This window comes from Onychostoma macrolepis, chromosome 25 (assembly GCF_012432095.1).
Source record: "Onychostoma macrolepis isolate SWU-2019 chromosome 25, ASM1243209v1, whole genome shotgun sequence".
NCBI lineage: Eukaryota > Metazoa > Chordata > Actinopteri > Cypriniformes > Cyprinidae > Onychostoma > Onychostoma macrolepis.
The window spans coordinates 25043620-25068027 of record NC_081179.1 but is presented as its reverse complement, the minus strand read 5'-3'; the positions used below and the strand labels follow the sequence as shown (position 1 = coordinate 25068027).

The window sequence follows — 24408 nt, the reverse complement described above, 5'->3', positions numbered from 1 at the left end:
AGGTTTCTGTAAGTACCAGGCTAAACGATTACTACTATACACTGTGCTGTTTTGGTTTATTCTGACCTGGTTGAGCTGTTGTTATTGATGGACTCTGAGTAACAGTATACTGTCCTCTACACTCTGAAACAAAGGAAAACAGGACACAAATTAGAATAATGTATATTTTACATTTTAAAATAATTAATAATCATTCTGAAAGTTTTACTACAAACCTCGAGCAAACAGTGTGAGTGTCCAGATGAGGATGATAATGTTGTTCATGGTAGTTGTTTTGTCTTGTGTGATGATGAAGATTGTGTCGTGTTCTGCTCTCAGTCATGAAGTGTTAAACTTACAGCACTATAAACACTCTCAGAGCACTGAAGCATGTGCTGACGATGCAAAGAAGGGGCAGGATTACAACAGCTTGAGCTGCTAACAAACTAATAAACTCTCTTTATACATAATGTTTTATTTTCAGAGTAGTGTTTTTAAACAATTTACTGATAATGACACATTGATTAATTATTAAATTTTTTTTTTTTTTTTTTTGTTCATTGTTTGGCTGGATTATGTGACACTAGTCTTTATATTAACATCGGTCAGTGTGGATGCCATATTTTCAGTTTCAAGTGCTGCTGAAGAAGTTGATTTCATACCCATTGTGGTCTTTTTAATGTTGAATCTATGTTGATATTTGCTATATGGTAAATCTTTTCATGTGGTCTTTTTTTCTACTTGTAAAAAGACCACCCGCTTCGGATGTTATCACTCTATTGAATAAGCGTTATCAGTGGATATCAGGTTATAGATATGGGCCAGAAGAGGTCTGCTGAACCTACTGGTAGGCTCAGAAGGCTGTTATCATTGATCCACATGGTTAATCCCCACACGCATATATGAAGGTGAATTTACCACTGGAGTACCAGCAGAGGCGATCATTTCCCCAATGCCAACAACTGCATATGGACCAAAGACCAGCGAAATAGCGCATTAAAAGATGGATTTAGATTACTTCAGGACACATACAGGTACCGTCTCATAAAATACTCCATGTTCCGTATTTATGAATGAAGTTATTAATTTAAAATTTGCCTATGGTGGGAAAGGGATCATGTAACAAGTCCACACATTTACTGTATTGTTATCATAGTAACTGTCGCTCGACCATGTCATGTGCAGTCAATGCACAGTAACCACAAAATATACCATGCTTCTCCCACCTTATCCGTAGTTTTACTGTGGTATTTGTAGTTAAAGCACAATAACTTACATATTTACTATGAGTTTACCTCAGTAACCGTAGTTTTACTGTGGTATTGTAGTTAAAGCACAATAACCTCAATACTTACCATGTTTTTACCACAGTAACTGTTTTTACAGTATACTATTTGTAAAGCACAGTAACCGCAACACTTTCCATGCCTTTAATATGTTTTTGTGAAGTAATTTTAATTCAATATTTTTTGTCTTGAAGTTACGTCAGATCACATACTCCAGCAGCTCTTTTAAGAAGCCATCTTGTAAAGGTTCTCTCTCTCTCTCTCTCTCTCTCTCTCTCTCGCTCAGCTTTTCCTTATCTATTTTTCCAAACTGTAATCTGTAATTCATTTACACATATTTTGCTTGCTCTCTTTCTGTGGTTCATCATGGCATATTTTTAAAACATAGCATCAAATTTTTACCAATTCTTTCAGAAAGCTGCTGGAATTAACAGGGAACTTGAACTCGAAGCTGTGGATGCTGATCGTGAAGAGGCTGCCAAGGAGGCTGAACAAGTCTTTCAAAGGTTCAGCCCTTCACAGGTTTTGTTGAACACTTTTAGTAATAACTGATTTGCTTTAATGAACACATCCTTATATTATGTGTTGATAATATCTGTCCTTATAGTCCTTCCTCTCAAATATTTTGCTCACAGATCATTTTTAACACTGTCTCAACATGTACATATTTCTCTTCGTTTCAGCTGAGAGGGAAGACCAACGCAAAGCTTGTCATGGGATTTGAATTTGACCGTATTGTGCATTTACGGAGAAGACCAAAAGCTGCAAAGGCAAACATTTCCAATGGTATGTCTGTGTTGGTCTGAGCACCTTGACTATTGTACAGCATTTGATGTTTCTTTAACTTTGGTTTACATACCCCACGGCCCCGTCAGGAAGAACCCTCAACAAAGTGTCATGTTGAAGGAGTAATAATTCATACAATTGACTAAATCAGCAAATTCATATGATATTGTACAAACGTACTCATACAATATTCTACGACTTTTACTCTTACTGCTGTCATTGGCCTTTGCCTCAGCTCTCATGCAGATTGTGCCCATTGTAAGTAGTCAGAGTGTTTATATCATAAAGTTTTATTAAGTCCATTGTATTCTTTATTAACCTTTACAAATTGGCAGTTACAGTATGTTGTCTGTTATTTTTTATTGTCAATGTTTTTATTGTTCATCGTGTGATAAATTCTCTTTCTTTCTGTGTTGTAGGATTTCTCACATACTACTCCATCAGCTCCACAATATCAGCCCTTCCAAAAGTTTCCACATCTCTCTCTCTCTCTCTCGTGTGGCACCTCTGCTCTCAGCCCTTTACTGCCAACTGCCAGTCTTAGCATGTCTACTTGTTTTAATTTCTACTTTGCAGTCAACACTCCCATCTCCCACTCCTGTCACTATATATATATATATATATATATATATATTCTTGATGAAAATTGTAATTGTCAAAAAAAAAATTACAATTGTTAACAATTTTAATTGGTCCTGCATTTAATCACAATATATGCATACAATGATTACAGGAGAATAATAATTGTAAAATATTAAAATATTTCTTCATTAAAGGTAAGAAAATAATATATTTTCAACTGGAGCCTCAAAACTCCACATTTTGTGTGTGTGTGTGTGTTTTTTTTAAGGGGTTTTATATTGCATATTTCTTAGTTACATATTTGTTTCCATGTACCCATGAATTACTTTATCAATCAGTCATTGTTTTAAGTTGTTATATTTCACTATAACTGCTTTTATTTATTTATTTTTTTTTCATAGTGTTACAAACTGGAAAGAGAGAGTGCTGTTCTGGGCACTATGTTTGTCTTGGAAAAGTTTGATATATCAATAAACATTGGGAAATTCCCAGTGTGTGTTTTTTTTTTTTTTTTTTATATTCATGTAGTTCAACTGGCAGAGCTAAGAATGGCACGTTTGTACGGTCCATTTCCAGGAAACATAAAAGTGATTCATTGTATACCTTTGATACACTATAAATGTTACAGAAGCAAAATTTATTAGTAGAAAAATACTGCGTGTTTGAATAAATTTCAGGTGTTTTTTTTTGTTGTTTTTTTGTAAGCAAATTTTGACATTTATTTTTCACACAGTATATACACACTTTTGAGTTTAAATATTGTACATTAATTAATATTAGTGTAAGCAATGTATGCAATGGGAACCATTACACGCTTGTTTGAAAAAATAAAAACACTGTAATCAACAAATTTTATTGCTGCATCATGTTAACCACACGATGCAATCTGTTGTTGCAGTTTTATATTGAGTGGAGACAATAAATCTCATCTGTCCATTCACCACAAGAACCCGGAAGAACCTGTCATAGATGACCATATATGGACAAGTAAGTGTGACGCCTCTGCTCAACTGAGTTGCCATTGGCTTTGAAGTTCTCTTAGCACTCGCAGACGTCGCTGTGATTGGACTTTTAACCCAAATTAAAAACCGCTTAATGTTGCAAAGTACGTCGGTAATACCTTCAGATAACAATGCAGCGTTGTTATGTCGTGAGATATTACCACTTTACCGAGATCGTAACCCTAACCCTGAGCATAACTTTATTAAACTACAAATACCAGCGCCATGTTTTTTGCGTTTGAATGGCAGAGGCTTATGGGTAATGTAGTTTAAAATGTTTAATAATAAAATGGGGAAAAATACCACCTTTTCTGAACAAAGGTATATCTAAACATGATCATTGTGCAAACATTTATGACATATTTAAGAGGTAGGCTGAAATTTGGTATTTTACTAAGAGCACTTTTTTAAAGACCTTTATACCACCTTTCTATATATGTTTGAAAACTCTGGCCAACATTATTTAATTAACATAGCATAAGTAGTTGTCCTGCCAAATTTATCCTTAAAACTTGTAGCATATTTGCTTTATGAGATGAACATAATTAATCATAACGGGTTATCAATTGTATATCCATCTTCAGGAATTAGCTGTAGTATTAATAGTACAATAAAATGATTAGTTCGTCCGCAGTACGGACCCTTCTAATAACTCTAAGGAAAATTATTCCTCTGGCCACGACAAATAATTTCCTTACTGAAACATTGCTCTCCGAGCATGTAGCAAGACCGGACGTTAAAGTGACTTCGTTCTGAGAGCAGCAGACACAGTCAACCAAGTGCACTGTAAAACCCAACAAGTTAGGGTAACTCAAAAGTTTGAGGAAACTGATTGCCTTAAAATATTTACGTTTTTTTAAACTAATAGTGATGAGTACTCTGAACTTATTTCAGTTGAGTTCAGTAAAATAAGATAAACATTGCAGTTAAGTAATTAATTGATTAATTAAGTGCTGATTGAGCATTAGTGATGAACACCTGGTGTTAACAAACAGAATCACTGACAGAAAGAGAAACACAAGAACTACAACTGACTTTAGACACATGCTTAGATGAAATCAACTGAAATAAAATACATTAAATCTCAAGATCTGATTAAACATCCCCACAAACAGCATCACCAGCTCCACTTATTAATAACCAGACTGACTTTATTTCTGTCAGACATCTACAGAAGATCTTATTGAGAATTAACTAAGGTTTAGATGTTGATTTATTGTTTCAATTGAAGTAACCATGTTAGAGATCAGTGTCTGCATTAGTTGGGCTCTTGACCCTTGACTTCTGTGTTAGTAGTTCTGTTTCCTCTTTTTCTTTGGCTGTTGTTATCATGTGTTCTTCGAGCATGTTTGTTACAACTCAAAAGCCCAGAGGAAATGATCAGTAGTTGGTTGTTATATATTTGTAATGACAATCATCTATTAGTGAGCTGATCTCATAGAGATTTAACATAGACTCATTGTGTCTAATTTCTGATTGAATGAACATATTGATTATAGTAAAATTGATTCTAAGAGTCACGGTTTCTGTGATAGTCTGTTAATAGAAAGGACTTTCTAAACAGTTTGTCCACAAAAAGTTTTAATCTATGGTAGAAATTAGACTCACACAGACGTCAACAATCAGCTTGTGAACCTCAACAATTGGTTTTTCTTTTCATAAATCGCTCGTAGGGAATTACATCAGGCGTAAATCCAACACAGCATTTGATAAAAAGAACATCATACCAACAGTCAAATATGGTGGTGGTAGTGTGATGGTCTGAGGCTGCTTTGCAGCTTCAGAACCTGGATGACTTGCCATAATTGATGGAACCATGAATTCTGCACTCTATCAGAAAATCTTGAAGGAGAATGACCTCAGTTTGTGACCTCAAGCTCAAGCACACTTGGGTTCTGCAGCAGGACAATGATTCCAAACACAGCAGCAAGTTCACCTCTGAATGTCTCAAGAAAAACAACATTAAGGTTTTTGAGTGGCCAAATCAAAGTCTGGACTTAAATCCAATTGAAATGCTGTGACATGACCTGAAACAGTCCATTCATGCTCGAAAACCCTCAAATGTAGCTGAATTAAAACAATTCTGCAAAGAAGAGTGGGCCAAAATTCCTCCACAGCGATGTGAAAGACTCATTGCCAGTTATCGCAAACACTTGATTGCAGTTGTTGCTGCAAAGGGTGGCACAACCAGTTATTAGGTTTAGGGGGCAACCACTTTTTCACACAGGGCCATGTGGGTTTGGATTTTGTTTTCCCTTCATAATAAAAAACTTCATTTAAAAACTGCATGTTGTGTTTACTTGTGTTATCTTTGATTAATATTTAAATTAGTTTGATGATCTGAAACATTAAAGTGTGACAAACATGCAAAAAACTTAAAAATCAGGAAGGGGGCCAACACTCTTTCACACCACTAAATGAGTTTGACTGTTTGACTCTTTATTCTCTGAAATGAGTCAGCTGAGTTGGACTAATGGAGAGATGAGGTTTGTTCACACTGAGACTCTCAGCATACTGACCTCCTGAATGTTTGAACCAACTGTTGATCTGTGATGAGACTCAGTGAATGATTCATTCTGATGTGTGTCCTTCAGTATCTGTGTCACTCACAGCTGTTACTGAAATACTGGTGTATGTTTTTTTTTGTTTGTTTGTTTTTTTGAATGATGAACTAAACTCACCCGTGCTGAAGTTGTGTGTGAAATTCAAATGAGAGAATCAGATCAGCCAGACAATGAATTACTGGCGAGACTCGATCATGAGTCAATGAGTCTGTTATAATAATGTGTTTGTGAGGACTGATGATTTACCTGCTGAACAAAAAACATACTCTGAATCCCTCAGAGCTCCAGTCAAATCCAGACATCAAAATATTATAGAGACAAGGCAAATCTTGGAAAATTGTTAACATTTATTTATTTTTGTAATTCTAGACAATGTGAAATCTAGTAAGTGAAGTACAGTACGATTATATTATATTGTCACACCCTCTGCCACTTAACTCCAGCACCAGAGGTCTCACTCACCTGAACTCTGATGTGATCAAATAATTAGATTGGCTGATTTAATAGTTGACTTGCTTGTTTCACATTATGATTCTGAGCTATTCTGGACACACTCTTGGTTTTATGACTCTGGATTTTGTAACCTTTGGGTTCTGATCTTAAACGGACCCTACATGTCGTTTGCATCTCTGCCTGTTTGCCTTGTGTTTCACCATCACCTGGTCCTTGCTGTTTCTCCTAATACATTTCTGTACATGGATTCAGACAATTACTCTTTGCCTGCTGCTTCACAACTATATCATGAAAATAAAAAGTCTCTGAAATGTTTGATATGCTGTGTCATTGTGTTGTTCATCATCCTCCCATCAGCAGCTGCAGTATCTCTCAGCTGTATCAGTGCAGTCACTGTGACTCTGACTGACGGAGGTTTTTGTACGACTCTTTATCACTGTGTGAACACATAGCTACCACTGCTGTGTACACTCTGACAGTAATAATCTCCTGTATCTTCAGTCTGGACTCCACTGATGGTGAGAGTGAAATCACTGTTAGATCCACTGCCACTGAATCTAGATGAAGTTCCAGTGTAACGGTTTGATATACGATATATGAGGAGTTTAGGAGCTTCTCCAGGTTTCTGTAAGTACCAGTGTAACTCATCACCACCATACACTCTGCTGCTGGTTTTGCAGTTTATTCTGACTTGTTGTCCTTGAGCTGCTGTTATTAATGATGGACTCTGAGTTACAGTGATCTGTCCTCTACACTCTGAAAGAAAGGAGCAAAGGATAAGAATTAAAAATGATGTATGTTTCACATTTTAAAAGAATTGTCTTCATGAAAGTTTTACTACAAACCTCGAGCAAACAGTGTGAGTGTCCAGATGAGGATGATGATGTTGTTCATTGTTGTTGTTTTGTCTTGTGTGATGATGAAGATTGTGTTGTGTTCTGCTCTCAGTCATGAAGTGTTAAACTCACAGCACTATAAACACTCTCAGAGCACTGAAGCATGTGCTGACGATGCAAAGAAGGGGGAAGGATTTGTGCCACTAACAAACTAACCTTTATGGAAAAGTATACTTCAAATCTTAAAAGTACACTTTTTAAAAAATGTACTTGCAAATAATATATTACTCTAATTAAATACCACTTAAGTGCACGTAAAGACAATACACTTTGATGACTATGTTTCTTAACATACTTACGTGCACTTTTAAAAAATGCGCTTTGTAATAATGTGTACTTAAGTTTTGCTTAAATGTGCATTTATAATCATTGTTTTTTTTTTTCTCTTTTTTTTTGTCGTCTTAAAAAAGTATATTTATCTTTATGTAATGACTAATATACTAAAGCACGTGTAAAATAATTCATTTTAATTTCAACTGAAGTGTTTTGTCCAAAAGTTATTTTGTTAATGTATTTATAAAGCATGTTTATAGTGTTATGAAGTACACTTAATTTAAATTAAATGTTTAAAAATTAATTCTAAATGAATGCCCATTAAAAAAATAATTAAAACAATATTGATTTAATTTAAAATAAATTAAATTACATTAAATTATAGTGCAGGGGTGTCCAGTGGGCCATCTGCGGCCTGCTATCACTCCTGTGGGGATTTATAAAAATGATACAAATCTGCAGAGGTGCGCAAAGATGCCGCCTGCGAGGCAGTTGGTCCAAAATAGCTCATTTGATGCAATATCAGTAAATTCCAATAGATGGTGCTGTAGCCGGTAGTGCTGTATATAACCCCTGATTTACACCGTCCCTCCGCTCCGACGCAGCCACTCCAGTCAATGCTTGTGTTTACACCAGCCGCGCCTTTATCTGTGTCATAAAGTGCCCATAAATAATAGGTAGAGATGATACAAGAATAGAACTGCCGTGTATGTACAAGTATACATAGAGTACAGTAAGTGAGTGTCAATTTAGAAAAGAAAATCAAAGTTTAATTTGTCATATAAACATATTATGCGGCCCCTTACTTAATGTGGAAAACTTGTTGTGACCCTCCAGTCAAAAAGTTTGCCCACCCCTGTGTGTGTTTAATTATAATACACTTAATTAAAAGTAGATTGTTGAAATACATATTAAATATACTTAAATTGCAACTTATTTTAAATTGAACACGCACTATTGTAAATGTAGCCTAACAGATGTGTAAACTGAAAACTATTTGAACTTTATTACAATTATTTGCACTGATTTATTGTGTTGGATATATTTTGTTCCTTTGTGCAGTGGCTCAGGAGATGAGGCTTTGAGTCTGCATTAATGTCAACAAGCTGAAAAAATTTAGTTTTTTGAGATAATGTAAGCTTCTTAAAACTGATTTCATAAAATTGGTATCGAAAAAAGTATCGTTCAGGAACCGGTATCGATATTGAAAATTTTTGAACGATACCCAGCCCTAGTCACCATTGCTGAGATTCATATGCTGGTTCTTGATGTCTGTGTGTGTCTAAATAGCACAAGAGCTCAAATAATTACATGCATTAAATAAATTGGATTCCAAATTAAGTCGTTATAACTAGTAGCGCGACACTTTTATTTCATGCTGTAATTTCACAGGATTGCTTATTCAAAACCTAAACATGTAAAGTAAAAAAAGAAAGTTAATTTGTAAGTAAATACACCAGCTATAGAAACATAGCAGTTCTCTGCACAGCACATGCATTACTGCATCTAACTAGATCTAACACAGGAGTCAAGGGTCAAGAGCCCAACTAAAGCAAACACTGATCTCCATGATGGTGGCATCATTTTAACCAATAAAACATCAACATCTGATCCTCTGTAATTCTCAATAACAGCAGGTGTCCATCACTAATGCACAATCATCATTTAATTAGTCACTTAATTATCTCATTAACTTCTCTGAACTTCTTCATCTAACTATCTCTGAAGATCTCAGCAGAGGAGGATTAAACAACTCCACAAACAGCATTACTAGCATCATTATTACTAACCAGACTGACGTTATTTCTGTCAGATTGTCTGGAGAAGCTCTTACTGAGAAATATAGAGGTTCAGATGTTGATGTTTTATTGAAAGTAAGAGTTTGGTTTGAAGTCACCATTATGGTGAATAACGTTTGCTTTAATAGAGCTCTTGACTCTTATGTTACTCTATATGCTTGTTTTCTTTGCCACAATGTGTTTGCATTGTAAAAAATGATTCACTATATTTACTCAATAAAATTGTGTCAACAGATTACAAGCAATATTATTAATTAAATTCAACACAAAAAAATTAATTAGAATTAATCAAATGAGATGCTTATAAATTAATCATTCAAAATGAATAAAATAGCACAAACAAATTAAGTAAAATTAAAACAAAAATATTGATTTCACTGGCAAAAAAAAAACAAAACAAAAAAACTCTATGCTAATGAATAGTATGCATGCCAGGCCAGTAGTTGGCGATGAAGAAACACCTCGCAAAAATGTAATACACATGCACATGACGTCACCTTTTTCACAAATTCATGTTTTTGTTGTTCACATGGAGATGATACAGGCATTGTGTTCAAAAGCTTGTGTTTCCAGGCCCCCCCAAAAACAGTTATTGAAGACACCTGATGTTAACACACAGAATCACTGAAGGAGAAAATCTGAATTTTTAGGTTACCATTACGGTGGTCAATGTTTGCTTTAGTTGGGCTCTTGACCCTTGATTCTTTAACATTAGATTTTGTTTGGCTGCTGTTGCAGAGTTAAACAACAGTTAGACAAGCCAAATGAGAAGGTGGTCTTATGTATTGTCATCATCATTTGACCTGAATCTCTGAATTAGATTTATTTTGATTGCAGCAGTCCTGTAATTCTGCAGTATAAGATCTGAAGTTTCAGTATACCCCAAAGGGTTTCTTAAAAATTGTTTTTTAGGCACACTCTGACATCAAGAATCAGAGTATGAGTCTCAACAATGGTGATAAACAGCATATTCAGATAAACAGATCAACTCTGAACGTCACAAAACAAACTACTAAAAATATGCAATGCATGATGGGAGCTATTGATGAGTTTTGATTGGTGGCACCCAGAATGCACTGCAGCATTTGATGGTCACCATTGTTGAGGTTCTCACGCTGATACTTGATGTCTGTGTGTCTAGATGAAAGCTTTTTTTTATTATTTGATTTGAAGAACTTTTAAATCTCTGTTTATGCTGAGAATTTCAGACATTACACTGTACAATCACAGGATGGCAGAAACCGATACAACTCAGGGATGATGATGATGTCAAAACATAACCAACACCACCCGATCACCTTTTCTCTTGGCTTGTCTTAACTGTTGTCTAACTCAGTTACAGCAGCCAAACAAAATCTAATGTTAAAGAGTCAAGGGTCAAGAGCCCAACTAAAGCAAACATTGACCACCGTGATGGTGACCCAATGGTAAAACATGATTTTCTCCTTCAGTGATTCTGTGTTAACATCAGGTGTCTTCAATAATTCAGTTTTGGGGGCCTGGAAACACAAGCTTTTGAACAAGATGCCTGTATCATCAACAAAACATGAATTTGTGATCTTGATCGCCAACTACTGGCCTGGCATGCATAACATAGTATCACTAGCATGTGTTTTTGTCCAATGAAACCAATATTTTTGTTTAAATTTTATTTGTTTGTGCTATTTTACACATTTTGAATGGATAATTTATAAGCATCTCATTTGATTAATTCTAATTAATTGTTTTGTGTTGAATTTAATTAATAATATTGCTTGTAATCTGTTGACAATTTTATTGAGTAAATATAGTGAATCATTTTTTACAGTGTAGAAAACATGTTGTGTGTAAAGACAGTTAGGCTCAAAGATTATCAGCTGATAATGGTTGTTCATTGATGATCGTATAGATTTTAATGTTATAAAGCATTCCTTCTCGTAGAGCTCATCACTGTATAAAACCAACATCTGTTTCTCTGTAATTCTCAAAAACTTTTGTAGAAGTCTGACAGAAATAACGTCAGTCTGGTTAGTAATAATGATGCTAGTAATGCTGTTTGTGGAGTTGTTTAATCCTCCTCTGCTGAGATCTTCAGAGATTTAATGTCTTTTATCTTCAGTTGTTTTGCAGGCTGTGGCTGGAAGTCAATAGTAGTTGTTGTGTTTCTGCTCGTCTCTTTTTTCTTAAGCAGGTGTTCGTCACTAATGCTCAATCAGTACTAGATTAATCACTTAATTATCTAATGAACTGCAGTGCTGCTTCAGTCTTATTTTCAGCACTCTGTAGTATGCATACTGAGCAGAGTTAATTTCATTGTTTCATCTGGGCTGACCCATGTGGGGCCCTCATGGAAACCGAGGACAAAACTGGCTGGGCCCCAGTTAGATAGCCCAGGTGTTGAAAGGATTTTGTGTGAAAGTGATTTGTTCTTAATTTCTGAAAAGCATTTCATCAGCTATATATTATTTAGGGTTGTCATCATCTGAGGTGTTTCTACTATCAGTGTGTTGAAGTGTTTCTCTCTCTGCTGGAGTTTGTGTTCACTCGAGTGAAATAGAGGTTTTTGTACGAGTGTTTCATTAGATTGTATCACTGTGGAGCACATTCGGTGGAGGAACTAAACTGGTGCTCGGTAAGTCTGTCTATTCAATTCCCCTATATAAAAATATTATAATTTAATAAAAAAAAAATTGAAAATGGTAAAACAGCCAAAAAAAAAAAGCGTAATTAATATTTAATTGAAATTTTTGTCACATTAAAAACTGGATAATTCATACTGAACACACAAATCTTGACTAAACACATTTCCATAATGTTACTCAATATGAGTTTTATCAGTTCATCTCAGGTTTGCTTTTCTTTCATTTTTACTTCATTTTTATTATAGATTTCATACATGAAAAAAGTTATATTTGAATATAGATGTAGTTACTTTTGTAGTTCAGTCAATGCGTAAAAATCCCCGGCAGAATTACATACTGTTTTTTGACAAACATCAAGGTCGTGTGGTAATTTAACTGCCGTCCGAATCCACATCTCTGAGTTTACAAGAAGAAATCGATTCAAAATTCATTGTTTAAACCCTGCTTGAGCACTCCTGAACACCGAAAGATAACTGTTGCGCTTCGGTGTAATTTGCATACATATTTATTTATGAAATTCTGGAAAGTATTTACAAGAACAATATTTTATAACTGCTCCACCACAGCGAATGTGAGCAGAAAGAGAAGAAAAGCATGTAAACATTCGAAATGAGCCTTTATTATGGCAGCAGCTGCTATGAAGTACAATTTTAAAATGTGTATTAGGCTATATACAGTTATTATATACATAACTGTTGCGTATAATTACATACAACTACAGCACATCTATTTTCCTATGAATAATCAAATAATAAATAGGATTATATATTATAAAGTATGCTTGGAATAATAAGAATACGTTTTTTTTATAAGTCTTTTTTTTAAATACATTTTACACAATAGTAAGAATAAATTTGTAAATAAAAGAAATTTTATAAAATGAAATAAAATAAAATTTCATCCATATGAGAAACAATTACCGTCCGAATAGGACTTTAGTATGTTAAGTTTCATTTATGAGGTTTCATGTAAATGTAGTGATTGTGTAGTTTGTATATTGTGCATCTGTAGTGATGTTGAATGTGATGAATGATGAGATTGTTGTGATTTTGACTGCACTCCTCATGTCTGCTGCTGAAAGTCGTGTTGAAATGCTGTGAATGCTGCAGGGCAGAAGAGTGCTGGAGCTGCAGTGTGTTTTCTTTGTGTTTGTGAATGTGTTGTGTTTGTCTCCTGCAGCTGGTCCCACACTGAAGCCCTCAGTGTCTCTGCTGCCGCCTTCTCTGCAGATCTCTGGAGGTTCAGCCGCACTGCTCTGCCTGCTCAGCTCTTACTCTCCACAGGGGCGCAGGTGAGCTGGACACTGGACGCTCAGAGGTCACCGAGGGGTTGTGACCAGCGCAGAGCGAGCAGAACGGCCGCAGCCGCAGTAGCGTCCTGACCCTCAGCAAAGCACGCTGGGAAGAGGGAGAGCAGTATGTCTGCAAAGTAACACATGCTGGAGCTCCTCATGAGGCCTCGTCCACAAGAGTCTCTGTTAGTCGCTTCGCAGTGCTGATGTTTCTCCAGCGAGCTGCTCTCCTGAAGATGAGCCAGATATCTGATCCTGTCCTGTGTCAGGCAGAATTCACATGAGTCTAGTGCTGCAGCTGTAGTCATTTACAACTCAATACTGAAAGAGCTCTAGTGTCAAGCACTGGCTGATCTTTCAATCTGCTGTGTTTGCTGCAACATTCAATAAAGCTTCTCAACAAACTCCATTTGTGTCTGACAACATCATTCAACTAACAGATGAAGATGCATGTAGTGTTTGTTCAGGTGTTTTCAGAAGCTCGATCAGTAGCAGTAAATCTAGTCAAATAAAGCTCTTGGGGTTTGAACATGGTCTCTGGAGACAGAGCTGCTCTATTCTGAGAGGATCACAATCACTCATCCTGACGATGCAAATGAGATTTTCAGCCCACGCTCCCAGAGTCACTGTTTGATTGGTTACATGATCTGGACTGAAACACACCAGTTTCACTTCTGCTGTAGTCAAGCAGTCCAGGTGAAAAGACAATATATTTAAGTATTGCTCTTTTTTTTTTTGGCATACTTATATTTAAATTATACCACACTAAATGCATATTAAATGTATTATTTTGAAACAAGCAAAGCATATTTCAAGATATGCGTAAGATCCGTTTTTAGCTATTTGCAATATATTTTAATATATTAAACTGTAAAACTGGAACCACTTCAAGTGCATTTAGTGCAATTTAAGTGAATTTATTTACAATTAATTTAAAATATCTTTTTAATACAACATTTTAATGTCATTCAACATTTTAATGTCATTCAATGACATTTCAATAGCATTTCAGCTCATTAGAAATGCATTAACATTAGACTAGTTTAGCACATGCTCATTGTGGAAATATTTAAAACAGATGACAGCGGGCCTACACGTGTCTATCTTCTTATACAAAGTGCACATATAATATAGCAGTAAAATTAAAATGAGTAAAAAACCAAAAAAAAAACAAAGTATGCTTGTGTTAACTTAAAAGCTCAACTAAGCATATATTTATTAGCATGTTTTTTATAAATATATTAAAATGCAGTTTAATATATTTTAATGCACTTCAAATAAGCATGTTGTGGATACAAATGTACAAATGTACTTTAAGTATATTTTTAATACATTCAATAGTATGTCTTTTCCACCCGGGAGCACACAGACAAACCCATTACCTTTCAAAGGGATAATGTATATGAAAATGTCTGTAAAATCATAAAAATCTATGATTGCAAATACAGAATCAATCGTTCTGACAGTAATTGTGTAAGATTGTAAATTTGTCTGTGGGTCGAATGGAAAGCAGACAGCAGAAGTGACTGAATGTAGTCTGTTCAGTTTGATTGGCAGAGATCATTATACAGTATTACACCTAAAACATGATGATCATATTAAAACACTGACTCATTGTTCTCAGAAATACAGGATTGATGTTGATGTAATGATGTTGTGTTATGTGTGTGTGTGTGTGTGTGTGTGTGTGATCTGATCAGTGTTGTGTGTGATTGTGTTGTAGAGCAGCTGCAGTATCTCTCAGCTGTATCAGTGCAGTCACTGTGACTCTGACTGACGGAGGTTTTTGTACGACTCTTTATCACTGTGTGAACACACAGCTACTAGGACAGTGTACACTCTGACAGTAATAATCTCCTGTATCTTCAGTCTGGACTGCACTGATGGTGAGAGTGAAATCACTTCCAGATCCACTGCCACTGAATCTAGATGGAGTTCCAGTGTAACGGTTTGATGTCTGATATATGAGGAGTTTAGGAGCTTCTCCAGGTTTCTGTAAGTACCAGTGTAAGTAACTACCACCATGCACGCTACTGCTGGTTTTACAGTTTATTCTGACTTCTTGTCCTGGTTGAGCTGCTGTTATTGATGGACTCTGAGTTACAGTATACTGTCCTCTACACTCTGGGAAAAAGGAAAACAGGACACAAATTAGAATAATGTATATTTTACATATTAAAATAATTAATAATCATTCTGAAAGTTTTACTACAAACCTTGTGCAAACAGTGTGAGTGTCCAGATGAGGATGATGATGTTGTTCATTGTATTTGTTTTGTCTTGTGTGATGATGAAGATTGTGTTGTGTTCTGCTCTCAGTCATGAAGTGTTAAACTCACAGCACTATAAACACTCTCAGAGCACTGAAGCATGTGCTGACGATGCAAATTAAACACGCTCTATTTAGATCATTTACCTGAAGACGGTAGATCACACCACTGATCAGCGGTGAATATGCTGAGCATTAAACATGGACTAACTTACTGCTTAATTCATAAACATTATTAAAAAGATAATTAATTGGTCTCAAAATCTGAAAATTACAGAGATGATTTAATTTCCTAATAGTATTTTTTTTTATTATTTAAAAATGCCTACATGTAAAATTGTGATTTCTGTGAAATAGCAGCTATAAATAATATATGAAGATCATATTAAATGAAATGTGTCAGTTTATGTTCAAATAAATTTAACTCCACATCATACTATCCATCCATGCTTCACTCACATTCACTGGAATTAAAACTATCTGCAGCTGTACACCTTTAAACAAACAGCAACTACACTGTAGAAAGTGAATGTGCTGTGAACCTGTGCAGTTGTTGCTTTAAGGAGGTATTTCTATCTAATACTACATACAATTCTGTAACTTATTTCAATGAAGATTATGTAACACAGAACAAGAGGATGCTATTTCAACTTAAATCTATTATGTTGACCCAAGATACAACTTCCAATAAAAAACACACTGAAAATAAACAAACCTGCTCCATGCTGATTAATGAATCTTGATTCAATGCAAAACTATGATTTGAAGTTATTATATATTTTAATACAATTGGCAGCGCTACTCTTCAGCACAATGGTAACCACTGTAAATAAATAAATAAATAAGTTAAAAAATAAATAAAATGTCACATAACTGGCAGCATTTAACACTATTTAAAACTTTTAACACTCTCTCTCATTTATTACAATCCATTCTGACTTTATTTGTCTTTCATACAAAACTTCTTAATATTTACAGAAGTCAAAATAAAAGCACAGATGAGTGAAATGTTATTTAAATCTAAAAATTAAAAACTTAACAGCTTTTTCAACTATACTGGGCATTATTTAATCAAAATTCAGTTAGCAAATAAAACAACATTTTATCTTTATGTCTTTGACTTATTTTTGCATTTATGAATTTGAAAAGGTCACAGGCTTCATTTTTAAAATGCATATATGATCGGATCCTAAATGATGTAGGATTCATCCTAAAAGTGAGGAACAAACTGGGATTTTCAAAGGCAAAAATGATGTGAAATTATGTGAAAATAGTTGTATCTGTACAAAAGAGCATTCATACAAACCAGTACACATACTGTATATACCATCAAAATAATGTAACTGTTTATAAAAATTGTAAAGATTAAAAAATAAATAAAATAAGGTAAAAATAGACAATCACAATATTCATTAATTTTATGCTTTTTGAAAATTACATCACAGGTATTAATCATTTCCTGAATATGAACCCATTTGGATTTTCTTGTCCATGTTGATGAATGCTGTACTTCTGAACCATAAAGTCATATTTATGGCCATTCTGTAGGTTGTGTTTGATTCAATCACATAGTGCTTGTAATTCAAATGAACTGAGATTTATAAAGATTAATGCATTTAGAAACTTTTTTTTGTGTGTGTTTGTGTGCATTTTTTTTTTTTTTTTTTTGTTCTTTTTGATTTTTATAAATCACTCATAGAGAATTTCTGAAAATTATATGCATGTCTTTATAAATGAGGCCCCAGAACTCAAGCTCATATTTGATAATCAAATGTCACTCAGTGAACCATGAAAACACCTGCAGATGAAGGAAATTATAACACAAAACTGTGTAGTCAAATTATGAACCTCAAACACTGAAACATTTCCTCAGATCTCTATTGGTTCTCTGTGTGTTGACTCTGTGTAGTTTGACTGTATCATGAAGCTCCTGTGAGGACGCTGAACATCTGCTGATGGAGCTGCTCTATTCTGAGAGGAACAGAATCACTCAAATATGAGTTTGACTGTTTGACTCTTTATTCTCTGAAATGAGTCAGTTGAGTCGGACTAATGGAGAGATGAGGTTACAGTACAATTTGATTATATTTCCTTGGTATTATCACACCCTCTGCCACTTTTTAACTCCAGCACCTGCGTCACACTCACCTGAACTCTGATGTGATTCTTCTCAGGTGTTTATTCTCATCAGCCTAATTAGAATGGCCTATTTAATAGTGATGCAAAGTTCAATTCATTTCTGCGAACCGGTTCTTTTCAGACAGATCGGCTCATTGAAAGCAGATTCATCGGTTCCTGACGTCATCAAGCAATAACGTTTCTACACATTTCTTTACTATCAACTCAGTGCCATGTTGTATCATTGAAAAATTTAAATAAGTAATTTGTGTCAACACATACAAAAAACGGAACATTCAAAAAATAAAGTTATTTGTGTGAAAGCATATTGCTGATTATTTTCATATAATTCATGTAAGTTAATGGAGTTTGTGGTCACAATTTCATCCTTTATATCAGATACGACTGACTGACCAATATTAACTAGCCTACAATTTGGATAAGATTCCTAAAAGTTTCACACCTACAGCACACATTACAGACATTGATGCACAAACATGGATATGTTCTACATGTCTACAGTATAAAGGATGAGTAAACCAGTCTTATAAACTCCTTGATTTTGCTCAAGCAACTTTAAACATAATATGCATGCACAATAAACTATAGTAAAATTATTTACATCCAGTGGCGGTTTTAGGCATGGGCGAAGAATTCATGACACGTACAACACTTGAAAAAGAAAAAAATCATCTGCGCTGAGCGGTTTTCTGTTATCTATCATATAACTGTGTGGGGAATTGGCAAATTGGCGCCCCTGCTTGCTGAGAAGGTGCCGGGACTGTTTTCTTAAACCCGCACCCACCCCCCAGCCAGCACACTTATGTGGGGCCCAGATGGGTGGCACCTGGGCTATCTAACTGGGCCCCAGCCAGTTTTGTCCGCGGATTCCATGAGGGCCCCACATGGGTCAGCCCAGATGAAACAATGAAATGAACTCTGCTCAGTATGCATTCTACAGAGTGCTAAAAATAAGACTGAAGCAGCACTGCAGTTCATTAGATAATTAAGTGATTAATCTAGTACTGATTGAGCATTAGTGACGAACACCTGTTAAAGAAAAAAGAGACGAGCAGAAACACAACAACTACTATTGACTTCCAGCCACAGCCTGCAAAACAACTGAAGATAAAAGACATTAAATCTCTGAAGATCTCAGCAGAGGAGGATTAAACAACTCCACAAACAGCATTACTAGCATCATTATTACTAACCAGACTGACGTTATTTCTGTCAGAGTGTCTGGAGAAGCTCTTACTGAGAAATATAGAGGTTCAGATGTTGATGTTTTATTGAAAGTAAGAGTTTGGTTTGAAGTCACCATTATGGTGAATAATGTTTGCTTTAATAGAGCTCTTGACTCTTATGTTACTCTATATGCTTGTTTTCTTTACCACAATGTGTTTAGAAAACATGTTGTGTGTAAAGACAATTAGACTCAAAGGTTATCAGCTGATAATGGTTGTTCATTGATGGTTGTATAGATTTTAACGCTATAAAGCAGTCTCTCTGATCGAGCTCATCACTGTTTGGAAGTGGCTTGTTATGATCAACAAATTAAATGTTCATGTTACTAACCCTGAAAAAAAAAAACAGATTTGAAATTGTGAATTTGGGTTTTTAACTATCAACTCTTTCAGACATCAAGAATCAGTGTACGAGTCTCAATAACGGTGACACAATTCATGCTGTAATGCATGCTGGGAGCCATGGTTGACTTTTGTGTGCTGCACCCAGAATGCATTGCAGCATGAATCATGTCACCGTTGTTGAGATTCATACACTGATTCTTGATGTCTGTGTGTTTGTGACGCAGGAGCTCAAAGCATTTTGTGAAAAATATATTTTAATGTTCTTCTGCACTGTTGAGTGTATATAGCCACATATCAAGTGTTATTAATGTGACATTATCACATCATGCGTGCCGTTAGAAATCAGTTCCTAGAATCAGACCATTATTTGATGATTACATCTTCATCATCACAGTTTTTTCTTGCTTGTCTTGCCATAACAAACACAGTTAAAGCAGCCAGAGAAAAACTAAAGTGAAAACTCTAAGGGCCAACCATCCAACTAAAACAAACGCTATTCTCCATAATGGTGACAAATATACTTTTCAATAAAACCAACATCTGAACCTCTGTATTTCTCAATAAGAGCTTCTCCAGACACTCTGACAGAAATAACGTCAGTCTGGTTAGTAATAATGATGCTAGTAATGCTGTTTGTGAAGTTGTTCAATCCTCCTCTGCTGAGATCTTCAGCGATTTAATGTCTTTTATCTTCAGTTGTTTTGCAGGCTGTGGCTGGAAGTCAATAGTAGTTGTTGTGTTTCTGCTCGTCTCTTTTTTCTTTAGCAGGTGTTCGTCACTAATGCTCAATCAGTACTAGATTAATCACTTAATTATCTAATGAACTGCAGTGCTGCTTCAGTCTTATTTTTAGCACTCTGTAGTATGCATACTGAGCAGAGTTCATTTCATTGTTTCATCTGGGCTGACCCATGTGGGGCCCTCATGGAAACCGAGGACAAAACTGTCTGGGGCCCAGTTAGATAGCCCAGGTGCCACCCTTTTGGGCCCCACATAAGTGTGCTGGCTGGGCCGCTCCCGCTGAGTTTCTGACCAGGACCGCCCGCTCCCGCAACCTGCGTGTTCCACTCCCGCCCCCACACCCGCAATGTTTGTGTCCATTCCCGCCCGCTCCCGTGGACTTTCTCTCAGAGCTTGTAAAAAAAATGTTGGCTACACAAATACGCAAATATTCGTTCAACTTATCCAGAATAACAGGATTTAAACATGATTGCGTTTAAATAAGATGAAATAATGCTAAACCAAAGCACCACACCCGACAAAAACATTGGGTATTTGTTTTATTAGCGTTATTAAACATTAACCGTTAAAACAAAAGCACAAATAGCAGTACCTCAGTTTTTAAAAGTAGCCTACTGCTTGATACAGAAGCACCAAACGATTTACTAAACAAACAGTTTAAAGGTCATTTCACACCCAGTCCGAAATGTTCGCACGTTAAAAAATAAATACAACCTCACATTATGTCACACATTGCCTCCGAAACTTTCGTCCTTCATAAAAAAAAAATCAGGTTCGAGTTTCTAAGTTTTCGCATCTGTAGCATGCATTTTGATAGGAAAGGATGAGCAAAAATGTCAGACTCAGTGTGCAATGAACTTAACTGTTAACAAACAGTTTAAGTATGCTAAATAAACCAAAGCAAAATATGAAATAACAGTAGTGTTAGGTGGCCATGGAATGACAAAATATTTGATTGATGACCGACAGCTGTTGACCTTTGACCTTAGGGATTAACTTTATGACCTTTTAATGAATGCAGCTGTGTTATGACATGTGTTATGACAGGTGTTATGACACGTGTTTCTAATATATCATATTTATATATCCTCATCTGTGAAATAAGACAGTGGTTACATGGCTTGTTAATGCGTGGCAGCTGTTTGGGATATAGCATGCCAGACCTGTGAGTGTGAGCGTGAGCAGGCGGAGTGCTGTGAGTGCGAGTGCGAGTGGAGTGCTGTGAGTGGAACTTTTCTCCTTTCTCTCGCTGTGTCTATCCCTAGGCTGCGTAGTTCTAGGTGTATCCTTTGTTAGTTTCGGGGTCATGCGTGCTATCCGCTTTGAGGAAGCATGTCGGTCCCAAACGCTGCAGGGGTTAGGCTCACTTACGCTGCCCCTAAATTCAACACAAAACAATTAATTAGAATTAATCAAATGAGATGCTTATAAATTATCCATTCAAAATGAGTAAAATAGCACAAACAAATTAAGTAAAATTTAAACAAAAATATTGGTTTCATTGGACAAAAACACTATGCTAGTGATACTATGTTATGCATGCCAGGCCAGTAGTTGGCGATCAAGAACACCGCGCAAAACGTAATATGCATGCACATGACGTCACCTTTTTTCACAAATTCATGTTTTTGTTGTTTACATGGAGATGATACAGGCATCTTGTTCAAAAGCTTGTGTTTCCAGGCCCCAAAACTGAATTATTGAAGACACCTGATGTTAACACAGAATCACTGAAGGAGAAAATCATGTTTTACCATTGGGTCACCATCACGGTGGTCAATGTTTGCTTTAGTTGGGCTCTTGACCCTTGACTCTTTAACATTAGATTTTGTTTGGCTGCTGTAACTGAGTTAGACAACAGTTAAGACAAGCCAAGAGAAAAGGTGATCGGGTGGTGTTGGTTATGTTTTGACATCATCATCATCCCTGAGTTGGATTTACCGTATCGGTTTCTGCCATCCTGTGATTGTACAGTGTAATGTCTGAAATTTTCAGCATAAACAGAGATTTAAAAGTTCTTCAAATCAAATAATAAAAAGCTTTCATCTAGACACACAGACATCAAGTATCAGCGTGAGAACCTCAACAATGGTGACCATCAAATGCTGCAGTGCATTCTGGGTGCCACCAATCAAAACTCATCAATAGCTCCCATCATGCATTGCATATTTTTAGTAGTTTGTTTTGTGACGTTCAGAGTTGATCTGTTTATCTGAATATGCTGTTTATCACCATTGTTGAGACTCATACTCTGATTCTTGATGTCAGAGTGTGCCTAAAAACAATTTTAAGAAACCCTTTGGGTTATACTGAAACTTCAGATCTTATACTGCAGAATTACAGGACTGCTGCAATCAAAATAAATCTAATTCAGAGATTCAGGTCAAATGATGATGACAATACATAATCAACACCTTCTCATTTGGCTTGTCTAACTGTTGTTTAACTCTGCAACAGCAGCCAAACAAAATCTAATGTTAAAGAATCAAGGGTCAAGAGCCCAACTAAAGCAAACATTGACCACCGTAACCTAAAATTCAGATTTTCTCCTTCAGTGATTCTGTGTGTTAACATCAGGTGTCTTCAATAACTGTTTTGGGGGCCTGAAACACAAGCTTTTGAACACAATGCCTGTATCATCTCCATGTGAACAACAAAAACATGAATTTGTGAAAAAGGTGACGTCATGTGCATGTGTATTACATTTTTGCGAGGTGTTTCTTCATCGCCAACTACTGGCCTGGCATGCATACTATTCATTAGCATAGAGTTTTTTTTTTTTTTTTTTGCCAGTGAAATCAATATTTTTGTTTAAATTTTACTTAATTTGTTTGTGCTATTTTACTCATTTTGAATGATTAATTTATAAGCATCTCATTTGATTAATTCTAATTAATTTTTTTGTGTTGAATTTAATTAATAATATTGCTTGTAATCTGTTGACACAATTTTATTGAGTAAATATAGTGAATCATTTTTTACAGTGTAGACTGTGGTTTGTTATCTTTAGATCAAGAGAAGGCTTTCGATCGGGTTGAGCATTCTTATTTGTGGAACACTTTAGTAGCTTTTGGTTTCTGCAAAGAATTTGTAGATATGATCAGAGTACTCTATTGTGATTTTGAGAGTGCACTGAAAATTAATGGTGGCTTATGTGCTCCATTTCGGGTTCTTAGGGGTATCAGACAAGGTTGTTCCTTGTCTGGAATGTTGTACTCATTGGCAATTGAGCCACTACTTCAACAAATAAGGAAAAATGTATGTGGCTTGTGTTTACCAAATTGTAATAATAATGTTCGGTTGTCAGCCTATGCTGATGATATTGTGGTGTTGATTAGTAAACAAAGTGATGTGCAGTCTTTGCTTAATTTAATCAAAGATTTTAGAATACTGTCTTCTGCTAAGGTAAATTGGCAAAAAAGTGATGCTTTATTGTTAGGTCAATGGGTTGATGGGATACCTTGTCTTCCTGATGGGTTGAGTTGGGGTAGGGGAGGTATAAAATATTTAGGAGTTTATTTGGGAGATGAGGGGTTTTTACAGAAGAATTGGGAGGGGGTGTTGGAAAAAGTTAAAGGGCGCATGGATAAATGGAAATGGTTATTACCAAATATGTCCTATAGAGGGAGGACTCTTATAGTTAACAATTTAGTCGCTTCTTCGCTTTGGCATAGACTGGCATGTGTAGACCCCCCCCCACATTTTGTATCTGAAATTCAAGCTGCTCTTTTTAATTTTTTTTGGGATAAACTACATTGGGTCTCACAGAGTATTTTATACCTCCCAAGAGAAGAAGGTGGACAAGGTTTAATTCACATACAAAGTAGGATTGCTTTTCGTTTTCTTACGTTTTACAAAGATTTTTGGGTGGTTCAACAGATTGTAGCTGGCGTGCAGTTAGCTGCATGATTCTGCGTACTTTTGGAGGTTTTGGACTGGATAAAATGTTCTTTTTAATGGATCCTACCAAGTTGGATTTATTAGATTTGCCTGTCTTTTATCGGAATCTCTTTAAAGTGTGGAGCCTTTTTCGTGTCCAAAAGACTGAGAACTTTTCTTCTCTTCACTGGCTACTACAGGAGCCACTGATATTTGGAGCCCGCTTGGATATTACTTCACACTGTAACTTATCCGGGTTCAGTACTTCTCTTCGGGAA

The 24408-nt window shown here is 35.7% G+C and overlaps 3 gene segments (V, D, J or C); 2 read left to right on the top strand and 1 right to left on the bottom strand.

The window, feature by feature from the left end:
• Positions 1–24408, top strand: part of LOC131534753 (Ig kappa chain V-III region MOPC 63-like) — a 274184-nt gene that overhangs the window by 23565 nt on the left and 226211 nt on the right.
• The window catches only part of LOC131534752 (Ig kappa chain V-III region MOPC 63-like), a 105023-nt gene that overhangs the window by 29588 nt on the left and 51027 nt on the right, over positions 1–24408 (top strand).
• Positions 7085–7570, bottom strand: LOC131534780 (Ig kappa chain V region 3368-like). The segment is given in 2 exon segments: positions 7085–7407; positions 7497–7570. Coding segments are annotated over 2 exon segments (372 nt in total).